The sequence below is a fragment of the Columba livia genome, chromosome Z, assembly GCF_036013475.1.
Source record: "Columba livia isolate bColLiv1 breed racing homer chromosome Z, bColLiv1.pat.W.v2, whole genome shotgun sequence".
In the NCBI taxonomy this organism is placed as follows: Eukaryota; Metazoa; Chordata; class Aves; order Columbiformes; family Columbidae; genus Columba; species Columba livia.
The window spans coordinates 40,790,874-40,816,141 of NC_088642.1; the positions used below are offsets into that span (position 1 = coordinate 40,790,874).

Consider the following 25,268-nt stretch of genomic DNA (forward strand, 5'->3'; position numbering starts at 1 on the left):
GCATATGCTGCCTGGAGCTTCAAATTCACGCAGAAATTGAATAAAAGCAAGCTTCTTCCTCTGGATTCATGCTCTTGAGTTAATTCTGAGAAGCATGAGAGACCTAGAATAAAACTGTAGTCTTATGCAAATCAAAAGTTCACTGGATTTAAAAGTTTCTGAAAGTGCAGGGTAATACTAAGTCTCGTTCAAAGCTACACTTCACAGTCTGCAAAAAACAGATACTAACAATGAGGGAGATGTTTGGCTAGTATATCTGACAACAGCTGTTTCTGAAGTGTATATTATTCGTAGGAGTTTACAGTAAATTGAGATTACGAGAAAGCTAGAATCAGTAGTGCTTGTATTTCAGGAGTACACTTCATGTAACCAGGAAAATTCTAATATTTTAAAATAGACAATTAGGTACTGCTATTCTATGGCTAAAGTGGTAGCTTCATAATTTGAGGAAACAACTCTTAGACTCTGTTATACTAAAAGGGGCTGCTGACTGACCTAGAGTCAGCAATAAGAATCGGTTGAGAAGAACAATCATCCATCCAGACTGACTCACCTCAGAAGATGGTTGTGCAGGAAAAGGAAATCAGTATTTCAAATGAATCAAGTTTATACAATATAGAACAAAGCATAAACAGAAAGTGTTTACAATTCTTTGGACTTTTCCATTTAAAAGCAAGGATAGCACTGCTTCAGAATGTGGAACTGGGCAAATAAACTACCTGACATGTCCATAATCATCCTTATCAGTACATACAGTAGTCTTACAATAGCTAAACACCATTCTGAAAATTCCATCTGTTTTGCTCCATTTTCCTTCCAAGTAAATTTTTATAGTCCTGCTTAGGTGCACACAGAATTCTAGCCTTTAGCTTTAACTTTCAGGTGGATATGTGAGAGGTCAATCCAGATCCTGTCCTATAATATCCTTGACAATACACGTCTTTGCTGTTGACTACATTGTTCTTCTTACTTGCCTTCTTTTTACTTGAGCCAAGGCTGTGGGCTAAAAAGGGGTGAAAATAAATTCACATAACCTCTGGAAAGGAAATCTGAGGCCTTAGTTGTGGCCCTTTGAGAGAGGTGATGACGATATTGTGACATTAAGAGGGGAAGAGAGTATTACAAAGATAAATATCCTTATATTATTCTTTGATAAGGTGACAGATGCACTCAAATTCCCTTCTCTCCGCCAACCAAACCACCAGCAGTTTGGTCCAGGCTCCAGAGGAGGGAAGGGCCTGGCCATAACCAGGCCAAGAACTCCTTCCAAGCGCCCTACAAGGAAGCACACCAACTGAACACTGGTAACTTGTGGATACAGGGTGTCTCATGCATACTTTTCCTACTGTATGCAATTTGATTATGAGTCAACCACTTTATTCTATAAAAACAACAGCCTGGATGAGCCCACTTTAATCTATCCCTGCCAAATAAGTGAGCTGTATGGCAGTGTTTTTACTACTCATGGGTCAGTGGATGAGCCCAATTTAAGTTTAATATTAATCATTTAGCTGAAGCAAATGCATACTAAATATAATGAATCATCTAGAAGTATAAGGTTGTATGACTTTTAATATACTCTTTGCTTCATGTTACTTGGTAAGATAGATTTGCTAAAATTTTAAGCTGTAAAGTTCTACTCTTCCGTGTAGCTGTAAACCACACAGAACACTTGCAGGATAAGGTCTTGTTTACGCTTTGCTGGGAAAAACAGAACTGGCTGGGAAGAATAACGATCCAAGGCTAATGCAGAAACATTACAAATATCTGCAGAACAGGGCCTATTTTGCACTTCACTGAGAATAAAAGGATTTATTCAGACAAAACAGTGCCTGCGAGGTTATGGACCATAAACAATGTCTACAGCTGAACAAAACAAAGGAACATGTTAGAAAAAGCTGTCTGGGTTATTCCTGCTTTGGGCAAAGGCAAACACACTCGTGGGATTGTTTTTGCTCAAGGGCCTGGATGTACTTGGTGGGTCATGCTGAACGATGGGGAAGTCCGATGTGTACTTCAAGGAGATTTGATTTTGGGTGAGAATACTCAGTTTCAAACTGTATGAGGGTAATTGCTGCATGACACTAACTGTGTTCCATAAGTGTCTTTCAGGTTGATGCAGCGGTAGTGACGAACCCTGATCTAACCTCATTGAGTGGCATCCAGTAGCTTGCCTGAGACTGACATCTCTGACAATACATGGGCACAAACTGCACCAGATTCTGCATTATCTCTCCTGCCTAGAGAGAGAGGACTGCTGTGATAGAGAGACTTGCACTCATGAACTAGTGATATGCATACTTTTGTGTGTGCGTGTATATACATTTGAAGACAGGCAGAAAGCAGTAGTGATTTGGGTATGACTCAAATGGTATGGAATAAGGGGTGGAATGTCCTGGTTTTGTTAAAAACAAGACCGGTTCTCTTTTAGTGATTTTTCTTTCAGCTAAGTTCCTCTAGGTGGCTGTACTTTTCTGAGTTTTAGCCTGCATATTTTTCCTAGGATGCTGTACTCAGTGCTGATAAGAGACCAATGGAATGCTGAAGAAGCTCATGTTTAGATTTATTACTATGGTAGCCAAGAAAGACTGATAAGTTTTCCCACATTCCATTGTGAAAGGGGCATGTTTGAGGAGGGGTGGATGGAACAGGTGACTAGAACTGACCAACTGAGGATCAACAGAAGTATTCAATCCCATAATTGTCATATTATAAGAGGGTGATCACGAGGATCACTCTATCTTCAACCATGGCCGGCATCTAGAGAGGAACCTGCCTCTCTGCCTGTGATATTCAGACCTCAGACCCTGCATCCCTGCAGCCAGTTCCCGGTTTGCTGTGAAGTCCTGCCCATGACTTTTGGGGGCCTGAGCTGCACCTGCTGGAGCCACCAGCTCCGCACACCCAGCTCCTGCTGCTGGAGTGATGCCAACTCCACATTGAGCACTTGAGGTTGGTTTTGTGTGTTTTGTATATGTATTCTCTATTTATTAGTAGCATTAGTAAAACCCTTTAAAACTCTCTAAGTCTAAGTCTCTCTTTCTTTCCTCTTATCTTTCCAATCATCTTTCTGATCTAAAGGAAAGGGCTGACAGGAAGTGAGCCATGGTTTATTGCTGCCTTGCCTTAAACCTTAACATATGGGGAGCAACGAGACCATATGGGGAAGCAAGACCGTACGGGGAGAAATGAGACCATACAGAGAGAGAGTATGGGGATGAGATAAGAGAAACTGTGACAGGTATTATTGGTGCCGTGACTTGGATTTGCATGAGAAATCGTGACAGATTTTATTGTGCTGTAGCAGGGACGGGATTTTGACTGAGATGGGCTATGAGCAGTATCTGACAATTACTGTAAACAGCTTACCGGATGACGTAAGTGAGAGAGCATCGGGCTTTGATGTGCGTGGCCTGTGTTTGAATCCTCTGGTGGGAGGAAACTCTGGGAGACGATAGATCTATGTGCTTTACGGGTCATAAAGCAGATTGTGGTTTGAGTTTGTTTTTGATTTTAAAGGATGTTGTTGCAAATCTATTTGGATTTAATAATGCCTTTTTTGGGGTTAATTCTTCTTGTTTATGTTTATGTGCAGACCATTACTTTTGGAAGGAGGGATGAACTTGTTATAATAGCTGTGGTCCTGGGTCGTGTATCACTGATTTATGTGATTTTAGTTAAGTCCATGATGTATTTCAACTCATTGTTATCATACTTTGGGAGTATGCATTTTTTGAGTTCTCCAGTAGAAGCAGAAGAAATTAAAGAGACCTGTGCCTTTTGTTTTCTCAGTTTCAGGAGTGAAATTTTAGGAGAGCTATCTAACTACTTTCTGCCTGTGTCATTAGAGCAAATTACAGATGCTTTTGGGAATTTTGAATATTCCTGGACCTTCGAGCGAAGCTTGTTGGTGTTATTTGGTCTCTGGAATATGTGTCAGGCTTTGCTGCTGACAAAACTGTTTAGGAGGAGTGTAGCGATTCTAACTTCTGTGGCAGGAGTTGCCGCTTTTAAAGTGGCAAAGTCTGTGACAGCTACTGCACCCCCCTTGACAGACTCTTCAGAGCTCCAGTTACTGACTTGGATACAGCAGCCACTACAACTGCAATGTCAGTTTCTGCATCCACTCAGACCCCCACAACATGTGATGTGGCCGTTCAGACTTCAGCAGTATTAATTGGCTCAACCAAGAGGAAGCAAAAGAAAGTACAATTGGAATCCATTGTGAAGGAAGATGAGGAAGAGGAAGCAGAGAGTTCTTCTACCACAGAGCACGGAGAGGTTGTTTCTGGAATAGAGCAAGGTGATGATGAAAAAGAATCAGAGTAGGAAGAAGAGGGCTCTTCTACAGCTCCTCCCACAGGCCTTTCTAAATTCCTTGCACTGTGATCCCAGGCTACTACAGCAAAGCCACCAGTGCATCTTTCTACAACAAAGTGACCAGCAAAGTGCGAGCTAATAAAACACTCCTTATGTCTGAAGGAGCTGAGGACTGTGAAACAAAACTTTAGCCGTCGTGAAGGTGAGCCAATTGTCACTTGGCTCATTTGATGCTGGGACAATGGAGCTAATAGTTTGGACTTAGATGTCAGTGAAGCCAGTCAGTTGGGATCCCTGGCTAGAGATGGTGGCATTGATAAGGCAATTGCAAAGAAGAAACGAAGTCAAAGCCTCTGGAGAAGAATTTTGTCAGTAGTAAAAATCAGGTACCCTTTAAAAAATTATGTCATATGCCACCCAAACAAATGGACTACTATGGAGAGAGGTATTAGGTATCTGAGAGAACTGGCTGTGTGAGAGATAATTTACAGTGACCCATAGACACTTATAGATCCTGATGAAGTGCCATGTACCCGAGGTATAATGCGGAAGTTTGTGCAGAGCACACCACCGTCTTATGCCCACACTTTAGGATTACTCACCCTTTCAAAGGACGATCTGTCAGCTGTGGATGAAGTAGCAGACATGTTGCGGCAGTATGAAGACACTCTTTCTTCTCCCCTACAAGCCTGTGTCGCAGCTGTGGAGAAACTGTGTGACAAACTGTCCAAGAGGGAGGACAGATCCTACTCATCACATACACGGGCCCGAGCCACAGCTATTGGGAAGAAATGCCCTTTTGCAGCATCAGCCTGAGAGAAATGCAACATGTCACGAGGTGAATTATGGTTTCTTCTGCATGACCAGGGAGAAGATATGAGTAATTGGCATGGCAAACCCACTGCTGACCTACAGGAATGAGTACGTGAGTTGAAAAAGAAAGCTCCCAAGAGAAAAGCTGCTCCAGTTTCCAGTGGGAGGCTTTCCAGACAGAGTAGGAGGGATTCTTGTGTCTCCCTACAAGAGACTGAGCAAAGCACCAATTGCATTGATCTTATAACGAGCCTGAGGAGGGATTCTTGTGTCTCCCTACCAGAAACCGTGCAAAGCACCAATTAGTGGGGCCCTGCCCCCCGCCAGGTGGAGGAGAGGGACGACAACAACAATAGAGTTTATTGGACTGTGTGGATTCGGTGGCCTGGTACGTCAGAACCACATGAGTATAAAGCCCTAGTAGACACTGGTGCTCAGTGTACAATGATGCCATTGAATCGTAAAAGGTCAGTATCTGTCAGTATTGAAGGAGTGACTGGGGGATCTAAGGAATTGACCGTATTAGAGGCTGAAGTGAGCCTAACTGGAAAGGAGTGGGAAAGGCACACTGTTTTGACTGGTCCAGATGCTCCATGCATCCTTGGTATAGACTACCTAAGGAGTGGGTATTTTAAAGACCCAAAAGGGTATCGATGGGCCTTTGGTATAGCAGGTGTAGAGACTGAGAACATTAAACAGCTTTCTAATTTGCCTGGTCTTTCTGATGACCCTCTGTTGTAGGACTGCTTAAAGTCAAAGAGCAACAGGTGCCGATTGCTACCACGATGGTGCACAGATGACAATATCGCACCAACCGAGATTCCCTGATGCCCATTCATAAACTGATCCAACAACTAGAGAGTCAAGGAGTGATCAGTAAGACTTGCTCACCTTTCAGTAATCCTATATGGCCTATATGGCCTGTTCCAAAGCCTAATGGAGAATGGAGACTGACTGTAGATTATCGTGGCCTAAATGAAGTCACGCCACCATTAAGTGCTGCCATGCATGTAAGAACTGCAATATGAACTGGAGTCAAAGGCAGCTAAGTGATATGCCACAACTGACATTGCTAGTGCATTTTTCTCTATTCCTTCAGCAGCAGAATGCAGGCCATGGTTTGCCTTTACCCGGAGGGGTATCCAGTATACCTGGAATCGACTGCCCCAGGGGTGGAAACACAGCCCTACTATCTGCCATGGACTGATCCAGACTGCACTGGAACAAGGTAAAGTTCCAGAGCACCTGCAATTGTGTCAGGACATTGCTTCTCGACTAGAGAACCTGACTATAAAAGAATGGCATGTGGATGCCCATATGCCTAAGAGTCGATCCACTGAAGAACATCAAAACAACCAGCAAGCAGATCAAGCTGCTAAGATTAAAGTAGCTGAGGTGGATTTGGACTGGCAACATAAAGGTGAACTTTTTCTAACTCGGTGGGCCCATTGTGCTTCAGAGCATCGAGGATGGGATGCAACATATAAATGGGCTCGGGACCGAGGGGTGGGCTTAACCATGGGCATTATTTCACAGGTTATCCATGATTGTGAAACATGTGCTGCAATCAAGCAGGTCAAAAGGTTAAAGCCTGTGTGGTATAGGGTGCAGTGGTTGAAATACAAATATGGGGAGGCCTGGCAGATTGACTATATTATACTCCCTAGTACATGCCAAGGCAAGTGCTATGTGCTTACAATGGTGGAAGCAACCATGGGATGGCTGGAAACATATCCTGTGTCTCATGCCACTGCCTGGAACACTATTCTGGGCCTTGAAAAGCAAGTCCTGTGGCGACATGGTACTTCAGAAAGAATTGTGTCAGACAATGGGACTCATTTTAAAAATAGACTCATAACCTACTGGGCCAAAGAACATGGTATTGAATGGATATACCATATCCCCTATCATGCACCAGCCTCTGGGAAAATTGAGCGATACAATAGTTTGTTAAAAACTACTTTGAAGGCAATGGGAGGTGGAACTTTTAAAAACTGGGAGAAGAATTTGGCACAAGCCACCTGGTTAGTAAACACCAGGGGATCAATCAAGCAAGCTGGCCCTGCTCAGTCAGAGCTTTTACAAACAGTAGAAGGGGATAAAGTCCCTGTGGTGCATGGAAGGAACATGTTAGAAAAAGCTGTCTGGGTTATTCCTGCTTTGGGCAAAGGCAAACACACTCATGGGATTGTTTTTGCTCAAGGGCCTGGATGTACTTGGTGGGTCATGCTGAACGATGGGGAAGTCTGACGTGTACTTCAAGGAGATTTGATTTTGGGTGAGAATACTCAGTTTCAAACTGTATGAGGGTAATTGCTGCATGACACTAACTGTGTTCCATAAGTGTCTTTCAGGTTGATGCAGTGGTAGTGACGAACCCTGATCTAACCTCATTGAGTGGCATCCAGTAACTTGCCTGAGACTGACATCTCTGACAATACATGGGCACAAACTGCACCAGATTCTGCATTATCTCTCCTGCCTAGAGAGAGAGGACTGCTGTGATAGAGAGACTTGCACTCATGAACTAGTGATATGCATACTTTTGTGTGTGCGTGTATATACATTTGAAGACAGGCAGAAAGCAGTAGTGATTTGGGTATGACTCAAATGGTATGGAATAAGGGGTGGAATGTCCTGGTTTTGTTAAAAACAAGACCGGTTCTCTTTTAGTGATTTTTCTTTCAGCTAAGTTCCTCTAGGTGGCTGTACTTTTCTGAGTTTTAGCCTGCATATTTTTCCTAGGATGCTGTACTCAGTGCTGATAAGAGACCAATGGAATGCTGAAGAAGCTCATGTTTAGATTTATTACTATGGTAGCCAAGAAAGACTGATAAGTTTTCCCACGTTCCATTGTGAAAGGGGCATGTTTGAGGAGGGGTGGATGGAACAGGTGACTAGAACTGACCAACTGAGGATCAACAGAAGTATTCCATCCCATAATTGTCATACCCCCTATATAAGAGGGTGATCACGAGGATCACTCTATCTTCAACCATGGCCGGCATCTAGAGAGGACCCTGCCTCTCTGCCTGTGATATTCAGGCCTCAGACCCTGCATCCCTGCAACCAGTTTCTGGTTTGCTGTGAATTCCTGCCCATGACTTCTGGGGGCCTGAGCTGCACCTGCTGGAGCCGCCAGCTCCGCACACCCAGCTCCTGCTGCTGGAGTGATGCCAACTCCACATTGAGCACTTGAGGTTGGTTTTGTGTGTTTTGTATATGTATTCTCTATTTATTAGTAGCATTAGTAAAACCCTTTAAAACTCTCCAACTTGAAGTCTAACTCTCCCTTTCTGCTTATCTTTCCAATCATCTTTCCGATCTAAAGGGAAGAAGTGGCAGGAAGTGAGGGGATAACAGGGAGCATCTGCCACAGTTTATTGCTGCCTTTCCTTAAACCTTGACAATTAGTCATTTAGAATAAGGAGTGATAATATTTAGAATAAGGAATTTTGGCCAACCGATTTTTGTATGTCTGCCTCTTGAGCCATGTGACTCTGCTGCAGAGTATCATCTGTTGTTTCTTCTGGTAGTCGGTTGAAAAAATCCAGAGTTTATGGTAAGAATGACCACCAAAAATCATGACATGATTCTCACCCAAGAAAACTGAGCAGTATTCTTGCACATCCCATCCCCAGGTATTAGTGATTGTTAGCACATCTTGACATTAGCCCAAAGGGAGTCACAGGTTCCCTGTACCTCTGAAAAGTCAGGTCAAAGCAGTTTTATTTTGTAATCCTGTGACTCTCTTAGCAACTATGTCTGTGACCCCCATCTCCACACAACTGGCAGTGTGCCTGTACTCTTGCCAGGCTACCTATCCCTGCTTCCACTGCCTGTGCATTTCCTTCTTGCTCTTTAGTTTGACCAGCAGGTCTTAACTTAGCCATGCCAGCCTCTTGCCTTCCTTACCTGATTTCTCACACCTGGGCACCACAAGCTCTTTTGCTCTATGGAAAACATCCTTAAAGGTCTGCCAGCTCTTTTCTGCTCCCTTGTCCCTGGGGGCAGTTTCCCGGGGGATCCTGTTGACTAACTCCTTGAAGATCTGGAAGGTGGCTTTCCTAAAATTCAGGGTCCTGGCTTTACTCTTTGCCTGTCTCACATCCACGAGTGCATATCCACTGCAGCACGGGCTGCCTATGATCTTGATGTCACCGGTTAGCTTACTTGCATTGGTGACCATCAGGTCCAATATCACATCCTCCCTTGTATGATTGCCTATTACCCAGCTTAGAAAGTTATCCTCAATGCACTCCAGGAGTTTCTTGCGTTGCCTACAGCTCGCTGTGCTACTTTTCAAACAGAAGTTGGGGTGGTTTAAGTCCCCCAGCAGGACAAGAGCCTGTGGGCACAATGCCTACTGTAGCTGGAGTGAGCAGGCTTCATCAATAGTCTCACCCTGACTGGCTGGCCTGTAATAAACACAAACCACCAGGTTTCCATTGTTGCCTTGGTCTCTGATTCTTACTCATAATCTTTCAACCTGCTTTCAACCTTCTTCAGAACAGCTTTTCACACTTCTATCCATCTCTTGATGTAGAGGGCAACACCTCCATCCTTCCTTCTGTGCCTGTCCATTCTGAACCAAGTGTAGCCATCGACACCATTTCTGATCCTGTCAACACCTCTGGTGTAGATCGACCTTCATTCTCCCCATTCGTTTATTGGAATTTCACATCCAGAGCCTCATACGTGTTGTATAGTCACCTGGGTGGATGAAGTGGGTGTTTTGCCTGCTGCTTTAAGTGTGGACTTCAAGTGTGGTCCTTTTCTTTGAGCTACTGTCTTCAGTTTGGCATGGAAAGTATACAGAACCCCCTTGATCTTGTTGAGTTTTTGTGGGGGTTTTCTTGTTGTTGGTGGTGGTGGTTTGTTTGTTGTTGTGTTGGTTTTGGTTTTTGTTTTTCTGGTGGCCATTCCTGTTTCCGAGAGGTGAGAGCATGGTCCCACTATTCTGTCTCCTTTCCAGACTCCCTGATGCCTCTTAACCTGTCTGCTTCCTCTCTCTTAGCTCTGTCACCAGGCTGAGCAGATCATCTACCTGGTCACACCTCACACAGCTGTTGCCCTTACTGCCATCCCATACCAGTGAGAGGCTCTGGAACTCCCTGCAGCCTGAAGTCTGGATGGCTGCAGGTTTCTGTGGGACCTCTGTCTGTGTCGCTATGTCCTTCCTGGTGAGTGCAGAGGACATAACTTTGCACTGTCTGAATACCATAGCCAAGCTACTTCTGGGAGGGTGATAACCACCAATTGAGCTAATCTCTTGAGATGGTAAGGTGACTAGACTCTTCCTGCATATCCTTCTGCTCAACCTGCTATGCAAACTTCCATGCCATGTTCTGTTGGTGGGGACCTCATTGCTAGTGCTCCCTGGGATGTTTTTTACAGGTGCAGGGTGGTCACTATGGCCTTGGCAACACCCAGGTCTTGTCACTATCTCCCACAAGAGAGCTGTTGGCTCCTGGCATTCCCTGCCAATTGCTTGTGTTCCTAGAATCTTCTGAAGGTTAATGATCTTAGTTTCTGAAAATTTTCTGCATTTTTTTCCTATATGGTATCTTTTTCTAATATCTAGCCAATAGTTCTTGTTAAGAATATATCATTCATCATCTGAGACTTTCTGTCTTTGAAGACACTACTATTTATTATAATTTCTCAATCTTCTTTTCTCTTAGCATACTCATAAGCTTCATATATTAAGCCCTTACAGATTTTTGCTATAAGGCTTTTCCCAACCCACAAATCATTTCTGTAACTCTTTTCTACACCTTTTGCAATTTTTCAACATTTTTGTAAAAGCTTGAACACCAAAACTGGCAGTTTTCATGTATATGCTTCGTCATGGTGATACACAGATGCAAAACCTGCTCTGCTTGTATAGATGGAGAATGTTTTAGCTAATCTCACTGCAGCATAGTTTTGAGAGAGTACTTGTCTACTGTTACTTATAAATATTTTCAGAATTGCTGCTTCCTTGGATTTATTCCTTCAGCAATTCCACAGGAGTGGAATTAATTTTGCCTATCATTGGCAAGCTAATTACTGCAATTCCATCTGAAGTTTGCTGTAATTTAAACCACTGCTGAAGTCATCCTCTATAGTCTCATAAAAGACAGAGAATGAGAATCCCTGGAAAGGGAAAAATGGACTCATCTTACCCATGTGAATCATCTAATTCAGGATGGAATGAGCTGAAATGTTTAAAAACCTTGATGACAGCTGAACAGATACAGCCTTTTTTTTTATATGAGCTACTAGCTGATAAACTAGAATACCAACATAATAATCAGCAGAGCTGTTAAAATACATTATTTTCTCATTATTCGGTTATTGGAAATCATTAGACAGAATGATTCACATTTCAAAATTTCTCAGAATAAGCTCACAAGAGAAAACAGCAGTTATTAAGGCTACAGAGAAAATAAGGCTCTTACACTAAAAGAGGTGGATTTTCAGCATTTTCCCCAAAAATCTCACTTGAAAATTAGGCCATCTGTTCTGATTGAGACATGCATCTGCAAGCCATTGTGTTTTAATTTCAGATTAAGTAGTTATGGATTGTGAGAGTGACTGTAAAATACTGAAAAGAAAGCCTGTGCTGTTATTTCATCAAAAATGCAAACTATTATGTATTGTAGATGGATCCATATGATACCAGTCATATGATATCAACCCAACAGAGGCTTGGCAATCAGGAATAATCACTGGGGTTCTAAAACCTTGAAGGAAAATGTATAGTTTAAAATAAGAAATGTTATAGTGTCTAAAAAGGAATGAATGGGTAAGAGTTTTATTAATCATAAGGAAGTGTTTTTCAATCCTTTATTTCCAAATTAGAATAATGCAGCTTTAATCTCTCTCAGATAGTCTTGCTGTCACCACAGATGTATAAGAAATAACGATAACTAAAAGAGCAAGAACATCAGTTGAACAGTGAAAGAATACAGAGATCTTCATAACTTTTGACTCCCTTCTCAGATCTGTTTTTCAAGACACAGTTACAAGAAACATATGGACTTCATTAAGCTACTCATAGAGTACTCTCATCAGTGATGTCTTGTATATTGTTTTGGAGATTTGTGATCATAATCAAAATAGATACATTCTCATACTGATGTTAGTTATTTCTGAATATTTCCTCATGAAGCCTTCAAAAAGCTTTCTTTCCCTAGCACTTTGTTATTCTAGAAAGTTTATGTAAGTATAAGTATTTTGTAATCCTTATTTTTATGCATTAGAGCTTATATTTATAATGTTCTTTTTTAGTAAAATATTGACCTTCCCATATAACCAAGGTTTGTGTTGGATAGAACAAGCATCCTGTTGGTTTGTCTTGAATAAAAATATTATATTATAATCACAGAATCACAGAATGTTAGGGATTGGGAGGGACCTCGAAAGATCATCTAGTTCAATCCCCCCACCGGAGCAGGATAATAATGATAATAATGATGAAGAAAGAAATGTTCACCATTTATTTTAAAAGACTACATATTATTTCCTGAAATCAAGTTTTAGCACTTTTATTACAGTCCATTTTGCCTTATGCATTATATGTTTTTCATTTTCCTAGTTTAATTAGAGGTGATAATGAGACTTTAATGCCCATTTAATAACTTGACTCCAGTTCCCAGACTAATTAATCAATTGCCTGCAATGCCCCTTTCCTCTACGTATACACTTTTTCAAAGTTCACACTTTGCAAAGCAACTTGTGAAAGCAGATCATAGTTCTGTACCCATACTCAGTGAAAAAGCAAAACAAACCCTTTGCTGATCTCATTGAAGAGGGCAGTGTTGAGGGGAAAAGTAACTGGACCTAGAGTTAGATACTAGACTATAGAAGAATGTATGTAGCATAATCTTGACACTACGTTTTAGAAATCCTCTAGAAATACTGAACTGTGTTGTTATGGTGTTGCTTGCAGATGGCATAATTTTTAAATTAAATTGTATGAGTTGCACTAATACTAAGGGTTGTCAGCTTGTACACATTTGAAACAGCAGCCAAAATGTTTGCATTTCATTATTCATAATTTTTGCCAGAGCCAGAAAAATAGATCACCATATATGCACAACAGCATTTCTTTTCCCTCACAAGTGTTGCCGTCTCTGCCCTGCTTGCATGCCTACTGTTGCAGCTGATATGCCTGAATTGCTGAGATACCTGGGGCTGTTCAGCCTGGAGAGAAGGAGGCTGAGGGGAGACCTTATCGCTGTCTACAACTACCTGAAAGGAGGTTGTAGCATGGAGGGTGTTGGTCTCTGCTCCCAAGTAGTGAGTGATAGGACAACAGGAAATGGCCTCAAGTTGCACCAGGGGAGATTTAGATTGGATATTAGGAAAAACTTCTTCACAGAAAGTATTGCAAAACGTTGGAACAGGGTGCCGAGAGAAGTGGTGGTGTCACCATCCCTGGAGGTGTTTAAAACATGCGTAGATGAGGTTCTTAGGGACATAGTTTATTGCTAGAGTTGGTTAGGTTATGGTTGGACTAGATGATCTTGAGGGTCTGTTCCAACTAAAATGATTCTATGATTCTATGGTATGGCATTGTCTTCAGATAATTCTTTCCCATTACTGGGAAAGAAGATTATTCAGTATTTTCCCCTTCATTAAATATTTAGTCTTATGGTAACTGGAAGAATTTAACCATAATTTCATGGATAAGGGATCATAGAAGCAGGAATAAACCTCCAATACTCCATACTTTTGTTTTGATATTATCTTGTGTTAGAATTTGAATGTTAGCAGTATTTCTTGTATGCTTTAAGTACCATCACTGTAAAACAGTAATCAGGATTTGTATCAGGACAGTACCCTCAATACCCCAGTCAAAGCTGCTAAGCAATGTCTTATGCATCAGAAAAACACAGCAGGAGTGTTATGTGTTTGTTATTTAGTAGCTCTAAATTGTGTTTTGACCAATGGGGAAAGTAACTGCTTTGCAGTTTTCAGGTGTTGAACTCCCATTTAATCAAAACTCCTCCATACTTTGAAAAGATTCATCTTGGTAGCTAGTAACATGGACTTTCATGAAAAAGCGTAGCGGTTCCTAAGGCATATATGTATTTGAGGTTTCAGATGTTTGGGCTATCATAGTCTGCTGCTAAGTGTCCTAGGAGGCTGAAAAATACGTGACTACTGTTGCCAGCAGGTGTAAGTATAGCTGGATGCATAAGCAAGAAAAGTCCTCTTGGTGGAGTTAGTTGGTGTGGCTCAGATTTCAAGTTCAGGACCTTGTTTTTCTGCCCATAGGATCTGCATACATGAAAGGCAAAATATTCCGTGTGTTGTATTCACACGTATCTCCTTGAACAGAGTATAAGCCAACCCTAATGGTTTATATTGTATTATCTTTCTCTCTCCTTTCTCCTGGATTATTTCCACACAAATTCAGCATGTCCAAAAAATGAGATGAGTAAACTTGCAAGAGAATTGTCATTATGTAAGCATATTGGAATAATAAAATTAACCCTCTAAAAGCAGATAAAAAACTTGTAGGAATGGTAAAGCGGATTTTGTTAGGGGAGAAGTAGTGTATTACAGTCTGCTTAGAGTTAAATATTCGACAAACACCAAAGAATCCCTATAAACTGAGAATCTAATATTACTTCTTATATAGGCTATGGCTGTTCCACCGTTCACCTTGTTATAATGATGTTAGTGATTATTTTGGAATAGAATAAGGACTTCCAGAAAAAAAAAAATAATAATAGGTATTCACAAATATTTTCATAATTATGATGTAAAATCAGTGAAGCAACAACAAAAGGGTAAAGAAAGTTGTTTGTTGGTGAGTAAAAACACATTTGTAATCAATAGACAATTTAAATGTAGTAGAGATGTATTGAAAAATGTAGTCATGGATATAATGTGCCAGCCTGTGTTTCTAATTTGACCATTTTTCCTCAGGTGGTACAGAAGCAGCTGCTTCCCTCATGTCTGAAACATGAAAATACTGTTCTTAACAGGCTTGCTTTTCCATGAATAGTTGAGAATATTTGCTTGGGAAATGAAAGAAAGTATTAAATGAAAAAAAAAAAAAAAGTTTCCAATGGGTTGCATTAAACAAATTTCTAATGTCAGTGGCTTGGAAGGTTGGAAAGAACTTGAGAAACTGGTATCAGTTTTCAATTCGGAGTCCTAATTCTGCCACAGTTCAGAAAATTAATTCATTTTTTTCAGATGAGCCAGCCCATCATGGGCTGAATAATATTATTCATGGCCATGCAAAAAGCCTTAATAAAAATTCATGTTCCTATAAATGACATACCAAACAGTTTGTCTCCATACTTGTTGCAGCAGAGACTTGCAGGAAAACTCATTCTCAAAACTTCCCAGTATATTGCATAGTGTATTCCAATGCAGGGGAGAAGAACTCTCTAAAGCAGGCAACAGCATGTTTAGTATTGAGAAGGCAAACTGTCAAACTGCTGATAAATTTGAGTGAGAATAGTGTATTATACTTCAATCAAACACAAGGGGACTAATAAATTTGAACAAACATATTTGGCTTGGTCAGTAATAGCTAGGCACGTGTGTCAGGGGTGTTGTTTTTTCTCCCTTACAGGAGACAAGAAATCATATTAAATTGTTCTTGCTGCAGTCTGATCTAATAAAGCCATTGCTAAATGCTTACTCTATTGATCCTTCTTCTATTTCCTTTGCTGGATCTGTATAAATTAGTGCTCTGTTTAAAACCATGCAAAGGATGTGTTAGAGAGAAGTGCTGCCTCACTGTGACACACATGAAGGAATGGCATATACTAAACATGAGATTTCTGTCCATTCATTTGCTCAGCCATAGACATCAGTGTTCCTGAGAAAAAGCACAATAAAATGTTAACATGCTTTAATAATGCACTAAAATACTGTTAATAAAATGGATAGTGCATAAAGATATTACTGAACTCTTGAAGATATAATGGTTAATGTAATTTTTTTTAATTATTTAATCATTAGTTAATAGCTGATCTTGGAAAATGAAGGTGACTTTATTATGATATTGAACACCTGGTGATTCCTAAAGATAGTTTTTGTTTTGTTCTCAGATTTTATTGCAACTCACACTTAGAAACCTATGAAATTACATTTATCTTTAACATGTTCCTTATTTATTTTTTCTTCCCGAAATGTGTATTTCGTATCCTCTATACCTCAAACAATGCATTCATTCGACGAAGTATGTCAGGATTCTTTGGTAATTACTTCCTTTTGGCATGGGATCATACTTTCCTTGATTTCATATTATGCCCTGAAACCTCTTTCTGATGGACAGTCTCACAAATCAGTAATTTCTGTTTTTCTGCTTGTTTCTGTCAAAATTCTTAACTGATTTTGGGGGGAGAAAAAATAATAAAAGAAGAATTACCATTTTTTTCCTCCCTAAATCCCAACATTTTAATGATTTCATTTAGACAGAGAACAGCTATGCAAATAATTGATCTAGCTTTTGGCAGAAACAAAGCAGAAGATGAAACACAATGGTAGTGTGTTGTGTAAAGCAAACAGTAGAAGCTGGAATGAGTAAAAACTCCTAAAACTAAATTTCCTAACAATGGTGAACATAGTAACTGGTATACAGATTCCCACTGAAATGTGCAATACCAGGATTGTGGTACTTATTGCATACAAACCTAACAGTCTGTCTTCATGAAGAAGGCAAATAAAAGAGACAAAAGTGGTTAGTTTAGATCTCAGAACTGGACAAAGCAGGATGTGAGAAGAGAAACCTCCCTAGAGATATTCTTTATCTTTCTTTGTATTTTTTTGTTTGTTTGTTTTTAATTGTTGTTGGTTTTGGTTTGGTTTGGGTTTTTTTTGTTTTTGTTCATTTGCAAAGCCATTTATGTCACTAATCCCTGAAAAAGGAAATACTGGAAATATCTGGCCTCTGTGGAGGAAGACAGAACAGCAAATTTGGAGGGAAATATAATTGAAAAAATCTGCTGGTAGGTATGTTTAGTACTGTGGTGCTTCCGTACAAGAATTCTCAGTTGCTTAGTGAGACTTGATTCTTATTATTTTGTGAGCATAATAGAACAGCTCAAAAAGGTCTTTTTCTGTCCTCCACATGCCCTTTTTCCCAGCAAACAGAAAAGTTTTTGTTTGATCAGACAACCTGCTCATCACTGCTAAATCTATTCAGTTACAGAAATCCCATTTTGCCTTGAGTCCCATAATACAAAATTATGTTTGAATCCTTTGAGGCAGAAGGTTGGCACACTGTTAATACGGTAATTACATCTTATAGAGGAACTGAGAGAACTTTAGTATTGGGATGGTTTCTTCCCCAAATGGAATTTACAGCAGATAAATATATTTTTATGTGATCCTTAAGGAGACGAAAGCTGAACTTATTTTTACTACAGAAAGGAATTAAATTACTTTCTATCCAAACGTGATTGCTTTGGAAGTATTTGTTTGTGTACTGGTAGCTTTTCCATGAGTTTTCCATAAGTTGTCCATTAAGTGCCTTCATAGAATCACTGAACGACTTTGCTTGGAAGAGACTCTCAGGATCATAGAGTCCAGCCATAACCCAAATCTAGTACTAAACCATGTCCCTAAGAATCTTGTCTATGCACCTTTTAAACACCTCCAGGGATGGTGACTCAACCACTTCCCTGGCAACCTGTTCCACTGCTTCACAACCGTTTCCGTGAAGAAATTTATCCTAATATCCAATCTGAACCTTCCTTGGCATAGTTTGAGGCCGTTTCCTCTTGTCCTATCACTTGTTACTTGGGAGAAGGGACCAACACCCTCCATGCTACAACCTCTTTTCAAGTAGTTGTAGGCAGCAATAGGGTCTCCCCCTCAGTTTCCCTTTCTTCAGGCTAAACAGCCCCAGCAACACAGTATTCAAGGTTGGGCCTCACTAGTGGCGAGTACAGTGGCACAATCACTTCTCTAGTCCTGCTGGCCATACAAGCCAGGATGCTCTTGGCCTTTTTGGCCACCGGGGTACACTGCTGGCTCATATTCAGCTGGCTGTCAATCAAAACCCCCAGATCCCTCTCTGTCAGGCAACTTTCCAGCCACTCTTCCCTGAGCCTGTAGCGCTGCCTGTGACCCAGGTGCAGGATCTGGCACTTGGCCTTGTTGAACCTCATACAGTTGGCCTCAGGCCATCAATACAGCTGGTCCAGATCCCTCCATATGGCCTTCCTAACCTCCAGCAGATCAACACTTCCACCCAATTTGGTGTCATCTGCAAACTTCCTGAAGATGCACTTGATCCCCTCATCAGACCATTCATAAAGAACTAGACTCAATACTAAACCCTGGGGAACACCACTCACGACTAGCTGCCAACTGGAATTTACTCCATTGGCCACAACTGTTTGGGTCTGGCCATTCAGCCAGTTCTTTATCCATTGAAGAGTACACCCATGCAGGCCATAAGCTGCCAGCTTCTCCAGGAGAATGCTGTGGGATACGGTGTCAAAGGCCTTGCTGAAGTCCAAGTACACAACATCCACAGCCTTTCTCTCATCTGCTAAGTGGGTCACCTTGTTGTAGAAGGACATGAGGTTGGACAAGCAGAACCTGCCTTTCATAAATCCACACTGACTGGGCGTGATTACTTGATTGTCTTGCATGTGGTGCATGATGGCACGCAAGATGATCTGCTCCATGACCTTCCCTGGCACCAAGGTCAGACTGACAGAAACCTCCTTCCAGCCCTTCTTGTAGGTGGGTGTCACTTTTGCCCAATTTCAGTCAAGTGCAACCTCCCCAGCTAGCCAGGATTGCTGTAGATAATGGAAAGTGGCTTAGTGATCACCTCCACCAGCTCCCTCAGCACCCTTGGATGGATTCCATCTGGCCCCATAGACCTGTGGGTGTCCAAGTGGTGTAGTAGGTTGCCAGCTATTTCCCCGTGGAGTATTGGGGCTTCATTCTGTTCCCCATTCCTGTCTTCTGGCTCAAGGGACGGGGTGCCTGGAGCACAGCTGTTTTGACTATTAAAGACTGAGGCAAAGAGGGCGTTTAGTATTTCAGCCTTTCCCTCATTGTCTGTCACTTTGGTCCCTTCTGTGAGGAAAATGGACAGGGGAGTATATTTGGTTGCAATGTAATACATTCAAAAGTTTGGAAACGTCAGTTGCCTGGATGTTTTCAGTTTTTACCCTACTGAAATCTCTCTCATGATAACGGTTGTAACATCATAAAGATGTGACTCAAAAGTTCATTTTGACCTTTTAGAAGTTGCTGCTGCAGCTACTGTTTTTCATGTGGACATTTTCTCAGGTTTAGATAGATAGATAGATTCAACCAAAACCAAACCAAAACAATAAAAGAATGCCAAACTTCTTGTGTACAATTTTGTGGTGATTTTTGTGGTGATACAGTACTTCCCCCTTCATTTATGTATAGTCTTGAATCTAAATGGTCTTCATGAAAGTGTAGACTTTTGCAAGGTTTAGCTGCCTTTATGGGTGACAGGATAAATTTACCCACCTGCAGGATGTTATGTGGAACAGTTGGGTATCACCGTCAAAGAAGCCATACAATTATTTCTTTCCCATTCCCTGCAAAAGTGGAAGGGGCTTGTCCTACAGCTACTAACCAGGAAAGGCAACAGAATTTCATGGAGACTGTATCAGACCATGCAAAGGACACAAGGGCCTAGCCTTTATTGGCTTCTATTTTTTGGTTGTTAAAACACTTTGAAAAATTCATAGCAGGCGTCTACTGCTATGTAGGCAAATCCATCCAAAATGGAATCTTCTTGGAGAGCAGAATGTTGTACTGTGAGCAATCTCATTATTTTTCTACTGTAACATTGCTATATTATTGAACATTCTAAATGTGTTATACTAAGTTTGATTATAACATCCTGTAGTGGCTTCTCGTGTATTGAGAGTGCAGTGAGTCACAAAATACAATAGTCATCCACTCAAAACTCAGTGTATTTAAGCTGTGAATCAAATAAAGGTATTTCCCAAATTGTATAACTACTTTTCTGTTGCTTCTCAACCAATAACTACAACATAAAGGAACATGTACATGCTGTATTAAATTGAAGACAGTCAAGGACCATATTTAACAAATTCATTCCTTTTGTGAAGCTGCTTTAAAACTTCAGTGACAACCAACCTCTGTGTCCCCTTTCTGCATACTTCGCAAAATAACTGTGCAGCAGAGAGAAAGAAATTTAGTGAATGTCTGTAGGTTACTGTGCTTCATGAAGCATGTCATTCCATGGTCTTTTTTATTTACTTGGATTAAATAATCCATATTTACAGATTAATAAATTCTATTACTTTCCAGCCTCTTTGCAGAGTACAAAAACTCTCTGTTCTATATTGGAAAAATTTTTAGAGACTTGTAAAATATTATGCATCTTTCAAACACATTTTAGGGACACCATGTGGGGGCATAAGACACCACGTAAGAAGATTCAGTCATACAGTAGAAATACTTGAGCAAAGCCTCCAGGATTTCACAGTTCAAAGACAGAAATTTAAATACATTACTAGTAAATGGTACTAATTTACTGGTAACTTGATGCATACAATAGTAACTGAATGGAAAGGAATAAATCCTTGGTACAGACTGGAGAAAAAGGAAGTCTAAGCTTACCAATGGATTTCCTATTTACTTTATAATTCAGTACCTTTCACTAGAACTATAGCATTTTTAGAACCTTCCCAAGCAGACAAAAAAGTGAAAAATCTTCTTCAGGCAGGCAGCAAGTCGCACAGCAGTGACAGTGGCTAGCTCCTGTGACTGAGCACTAGATTGAGATAAACAGTTGGTTCCTGGAGAGAGGGAAGTCAAGGAAAGAGTCTACTGTGGCATTCATGCTGGGAAGTGGCAGCTCTCACAAGAGAGGCTGATGAGGCTTAGGTGTTGCCAGCAGCAACCACTGCTGATTTAAGTGGCCCTTAGGAAGTGCAGGCAACCAGGAGTGCAGCAAATAGTGTGAGCAAACAAGGACATGGTGGTTAGCACAACAGTTGACAGGGCAGTTTGCACAGGCAGGGCATGCAGGAAGGGCAGGGAAGCTTTGCCTCCTCAAGAGGTTAGCTCAGTTGGTGGTTATCACCCTTGCAGGAGAAGCCCAACTGTTGTATCCACCTGGAGCAAAGGTAAATCCTCTGCACTCTCCAGGAAGGAGGCAGCAACCCAGAAAGAACTGCCATGGAAACAGCTTTCCAGACCTCAGGCTGCATGTGTCAGAGCCTCTCAATGGTATGGAATAGCAGCTGAGATAACAGTTGTGTGAGGTGTGAGCAGCTGGATGACCTGCTCAGCCTGGGGAGATTGCTGAGAGAGGAGATAGAAAGCTTGTGGATGTCCAGTTTCCCTAAATGATCTCTAACATGATCCTCTTTCTGTATTTGTTATTTTCGTGGGAAAAAAAAAAAAAAAAAAAAAAAAGGAAAGCAGAAGTTTATACTTTTTACCTGTTCAGTAAGCTTTCTTTTGTTTCTCATTAATCTCAACTGCTTCCAGTTGCTGAAGATTTCTCTAATGTCTAGTGTCACACCTTTTTGAACAAACTTCCTGTCTGAAAATTACCTTGGACTGTAAAAGATATTTTTTAAAAAATTCTCCTTTTGCCAGTCTAATTTCCTATGACAGACTAGGTAATTGAAGAGAAGAAATTAATAATAGGAAAGTCCATGAATCATAGTAGTTCATGCAGTCTACCACCCAGCTCAGCTGCTTCCAGAAATTTGTTTTCTGACTCTGTATTTTTCAATTTTCTATATGCTGACTTGGTATTATTATTATTAGTATTGTTGTTGTTGTTGTTGTTGTTGTTGTTGTTGTTGTTGTTGTTATATTTAATTGGCTTCCCACACTTATTTTTAACACAGTGTCCTGATAAACTTATATGTTTCTTTAGTTTTACCTAGATCTGATAATCACAAGGGTGAAAAATTGTTTCTGGTCAAACCTGTCGAGTTAGATTACTACTAGGGACACGTATTTGTATTTCTTCTCTTTTTTCCCCCCATGGGTAATATTTACTTTAAACTCTACATAATTCCTATTTTGTGATGCAAATATGTTCTTGTATCAAACTCTGGAGGGAGTATCAAGACCACAAGCACTTTGATTATATCTATGTTTGGTAATTTTGCATCTGTTCCCCACAATTATTTAACAGACCCATATAATTTTGGCATCAGTAAGCTTCACTTAAGAATTTTTATGACAGAGGACTGAGATTACTCAAAGCAGGCATTTTAATAAGAAAGTTTTATTTATTGTTTTCCTCCTGTCACATTGTAGGGCAAGAAGTTACAATGATGAATGACTGTGGACACACACTTCCTCTCATCTGGTCCTGTATCACAGAAACGCATGGCTGAAGAGTGTTCAAGAAATCAGGCATTTAATCCATGGTCCTACCTCAAATTAGGATCAATTACATTTATGCCAACCTTGTTAGAGTTTCACCCCATGTATTCTTAGTAACCTAATTGCTTTACTTACACATCCTACCGCATTGCTCTCTATCTGCCCTGCTGGAAGGTCTTCCCTGATCCTGAAAATAAATTCTCTGTACCGCAATTGAAGACCATTATTTATTGTTCTATCCACTCTGGACACAGAGAATATAATGTACTTTTCTTCTTTGCTTACAGCTTCTTAGTGTTTTAAGACCATATAATTCTATGCTCCCTGGTCTTCATTTTCTCACAATAAACAACTCACTTTTCTCCCATGTCATGTTTCTTAAACCTCAATGCATTCCCTTTGATCTTTTCTGGATGCTATTCATTAGTGCCTTAATGTTCTTCACAGTATCACAGTATGTTTAGGATTGGAAAGGACCTCAAAAGATCATCTAGTCCAATCCCCCTGCTGGAGCAGGAATGCCTAAGTGAGGTCGCGCAGGAACATGTCCAGGCGGGTTTTGAATGTCTCCAGTGAAGGAGACTCCACAACCTCCCTGGGCAGCCTGTTCCAGTGCTCTGTCACCTTTACTGAGAATAAGTTTTTTCTCAAATTTAAGCGGAACCTCTTGTGTTCCAGCTTGATCCCATTACCCCTTGTCCTATCATTGTTTGCCACTGAGAAGAGCCTGGCTCCATCCTCATGGCACTCACCCTTTATATATTTATAAGCATTAATAAGGTCACCCCTTAGTCTCCTCTTCTCCAAACTAAAGAGACCCAGCTCCCTCAGCCTTTCTTCATAAGGGAGGTGCTTCACTCCCTTAATCATCTTCGTTGCCCTACGCTGGACCCTCTCCAGCAGTTCCCTGTCCTTCTTGAACTGAGGGGCCCAGAACCGGACACAATATTCCAGATGGGGTCTCACCAGGGCGGAGTAGAGGGGAAGGAGGACCTCTCTTGATCTACTAGCCACCCCCCTTGTAATACACCCCAGGATGCCATTGGCCTTCCTGGCCACAAGGGCACAGTGCTGGCTCATGGTCATCCTGTTGTCCACCAGGACCCCCAGGTCCCTTTCCCCTGCACTGCTCTCTAATATGTAATTTCCCAACCTATACTGGAACCTGGGGTTGTTCCTGCCCAGATGCAGGACTCTACACTTGCCCTTGTTAAATTTCATTAGGTTATTCCCTGCCCAACTCTCCAGCCTGTCCAGGTCCCGCTGGATGGCAGCACAGCCTTCTGGCGTGTCAGCCACTCCTCCCAGCTTAGTGTCATCAGCAAACTTGCTGATAGTACACTCTATTCCCTCGTCCAAATCGTTGATGGATATATTGAATAATATTGGCCCCAGTACTGACCCCTGAGGCACTCCACTACATATTGGCCTCCAACTAGACTCCGCACCATTGACTACCACTCTCTGACTTTTCTCCTTAAGCCAGTTTGCAACCCACCTCACTACTCTATTGTCTAGACCACACCTCCTCAACTTAGCTGTGGGGATGCTGTGGGAGACTGTGTCAAAGGCTTTACTGAAGTCAAGGTAGACCACATCCACTGCTCTGCCATCGTCCATCCACCTTGTTACATTCTCATAAAAGGCTATGAGGTTGGTCAAGCATGACTTACCTTTGGTAAAGCCATGCTGACTGCCCCTAATAACCCTCATATCCTTGATATGCCTTGAGATGGCACCAAGGACAAGCTGTTCCATTACTTTCCCAGGGACAGAGGTGAGGCTGACCGGTCTATAATTACCCAGGTCCTCCTTCTTGCAGTTTTGAAGACTGGAGTGACATTTGCTTTCCTCCAATCCTCGGGCACCTCTCCCATTTCCGAACACTTGGCAAAGATGATGGAGAGCGGTCCAGCAATGACTTCAGCCAGCTCCCTCAGCACCCGCAGATGCATCCCATCTGGACCCATGGATTTATGGATGTCCAGACTATTTAATTGCTCCCTAACCCAGTCCTCATCAACTAAAGCAAACTCCTCCATTGACCTGGCTTCATCCAGGGTCTCAGGGCTACAGGGCTCCCCAGGACAGCCTCCGGCAGAGTAGACAGAGACAAAGAAGGCATTCAGTAATTCTGCCTTCTCTGTATCTTCTGCCACCAGGGCACCCACCCCATTCATCAGTGGGCCTACATTGCCTCTGGTTTTAGTTTTATCTGCTATGTATTTGAAAAAGTTCTTTTTGCTGTCCTTAACCCCTCTCGCCAGCTGTAATTCTTGAATTGATATACCCCAAACTGGAAACTGTACTGCAACTGAGACCACACTGACACTGAATATAGAACAAGGATTGCTTCACATTTTATGGGCAATATTCTTGCTTATATCTCAGTCTCTGATAATGAACATTTGCAGGTTCCTCCCTCTCTCCACCAAGTGTTAATATGCTGACCCCACATTTAGCTAATTTTATATTTGGATCAGTATTTTAAGATTTAAGTATTCTCTTTAAACCTATGTTTTGGATTTGGTGAGAAAATACCTTGTTAAACTATCTGAAGTAAAGCAAGAAGTGCTTCTCCTTCTTCTAACAGGTAATCAACCATTGGAAAGGCCAGAGTGTGACTGTGACCCACTGTTTGTCCCATGTTGACTTCTCTATTATGGTTTTTATTTACCTCCCAGCATTCAAGGAGAGTTATATGGGACAAATAATCATACACAAACACAAAAATATTAATAACATTTTTCATAAGCATTTGGATAAACAAATATTTATTTGTGAGACAGAACATGGCAGAT

At 41.3% G+C, this 25,268-nt stretch overlaps 1 protein-coding gene across 1 annotated transcript; it reads left to right on the forward strand.

The window, feature by feature from the left end:
* The first annotated feature begins 3,640 nt into the window (after positions 1-3,640).
* Positions 3,641-22,938, forward strand: LOC135577261 (uncharacterized). The gene is made up of 2 exons (XM_065045484.1): positions 3,641-8,333; positions 22,399-22,938. Exon 1 carries the CDS (start codon positions 6,451-6,453, stop codon positions 7,381-7,383), a length of 933 nt encoding a protein of 310 aa, XP_064901556.1. The 5' UTR covers positions 3,641-6,450; the 3' UTR covers positions 7,384-8,333; positions 22,399-22,938.
* The last annotated feature ends 2,330 nt before the right edge of the window (positions 22,939-25,268 follow it).

What these genes read in the sequence shown, in the direction of transcription:
- LOC135577261 (XM_065045484.1), top strand. Translation starts at nt 6,451, where the DNA reads ATGCCTAAGAGTCGATCCACTGAAGAACATCAAAACAACCAGCAAGCA.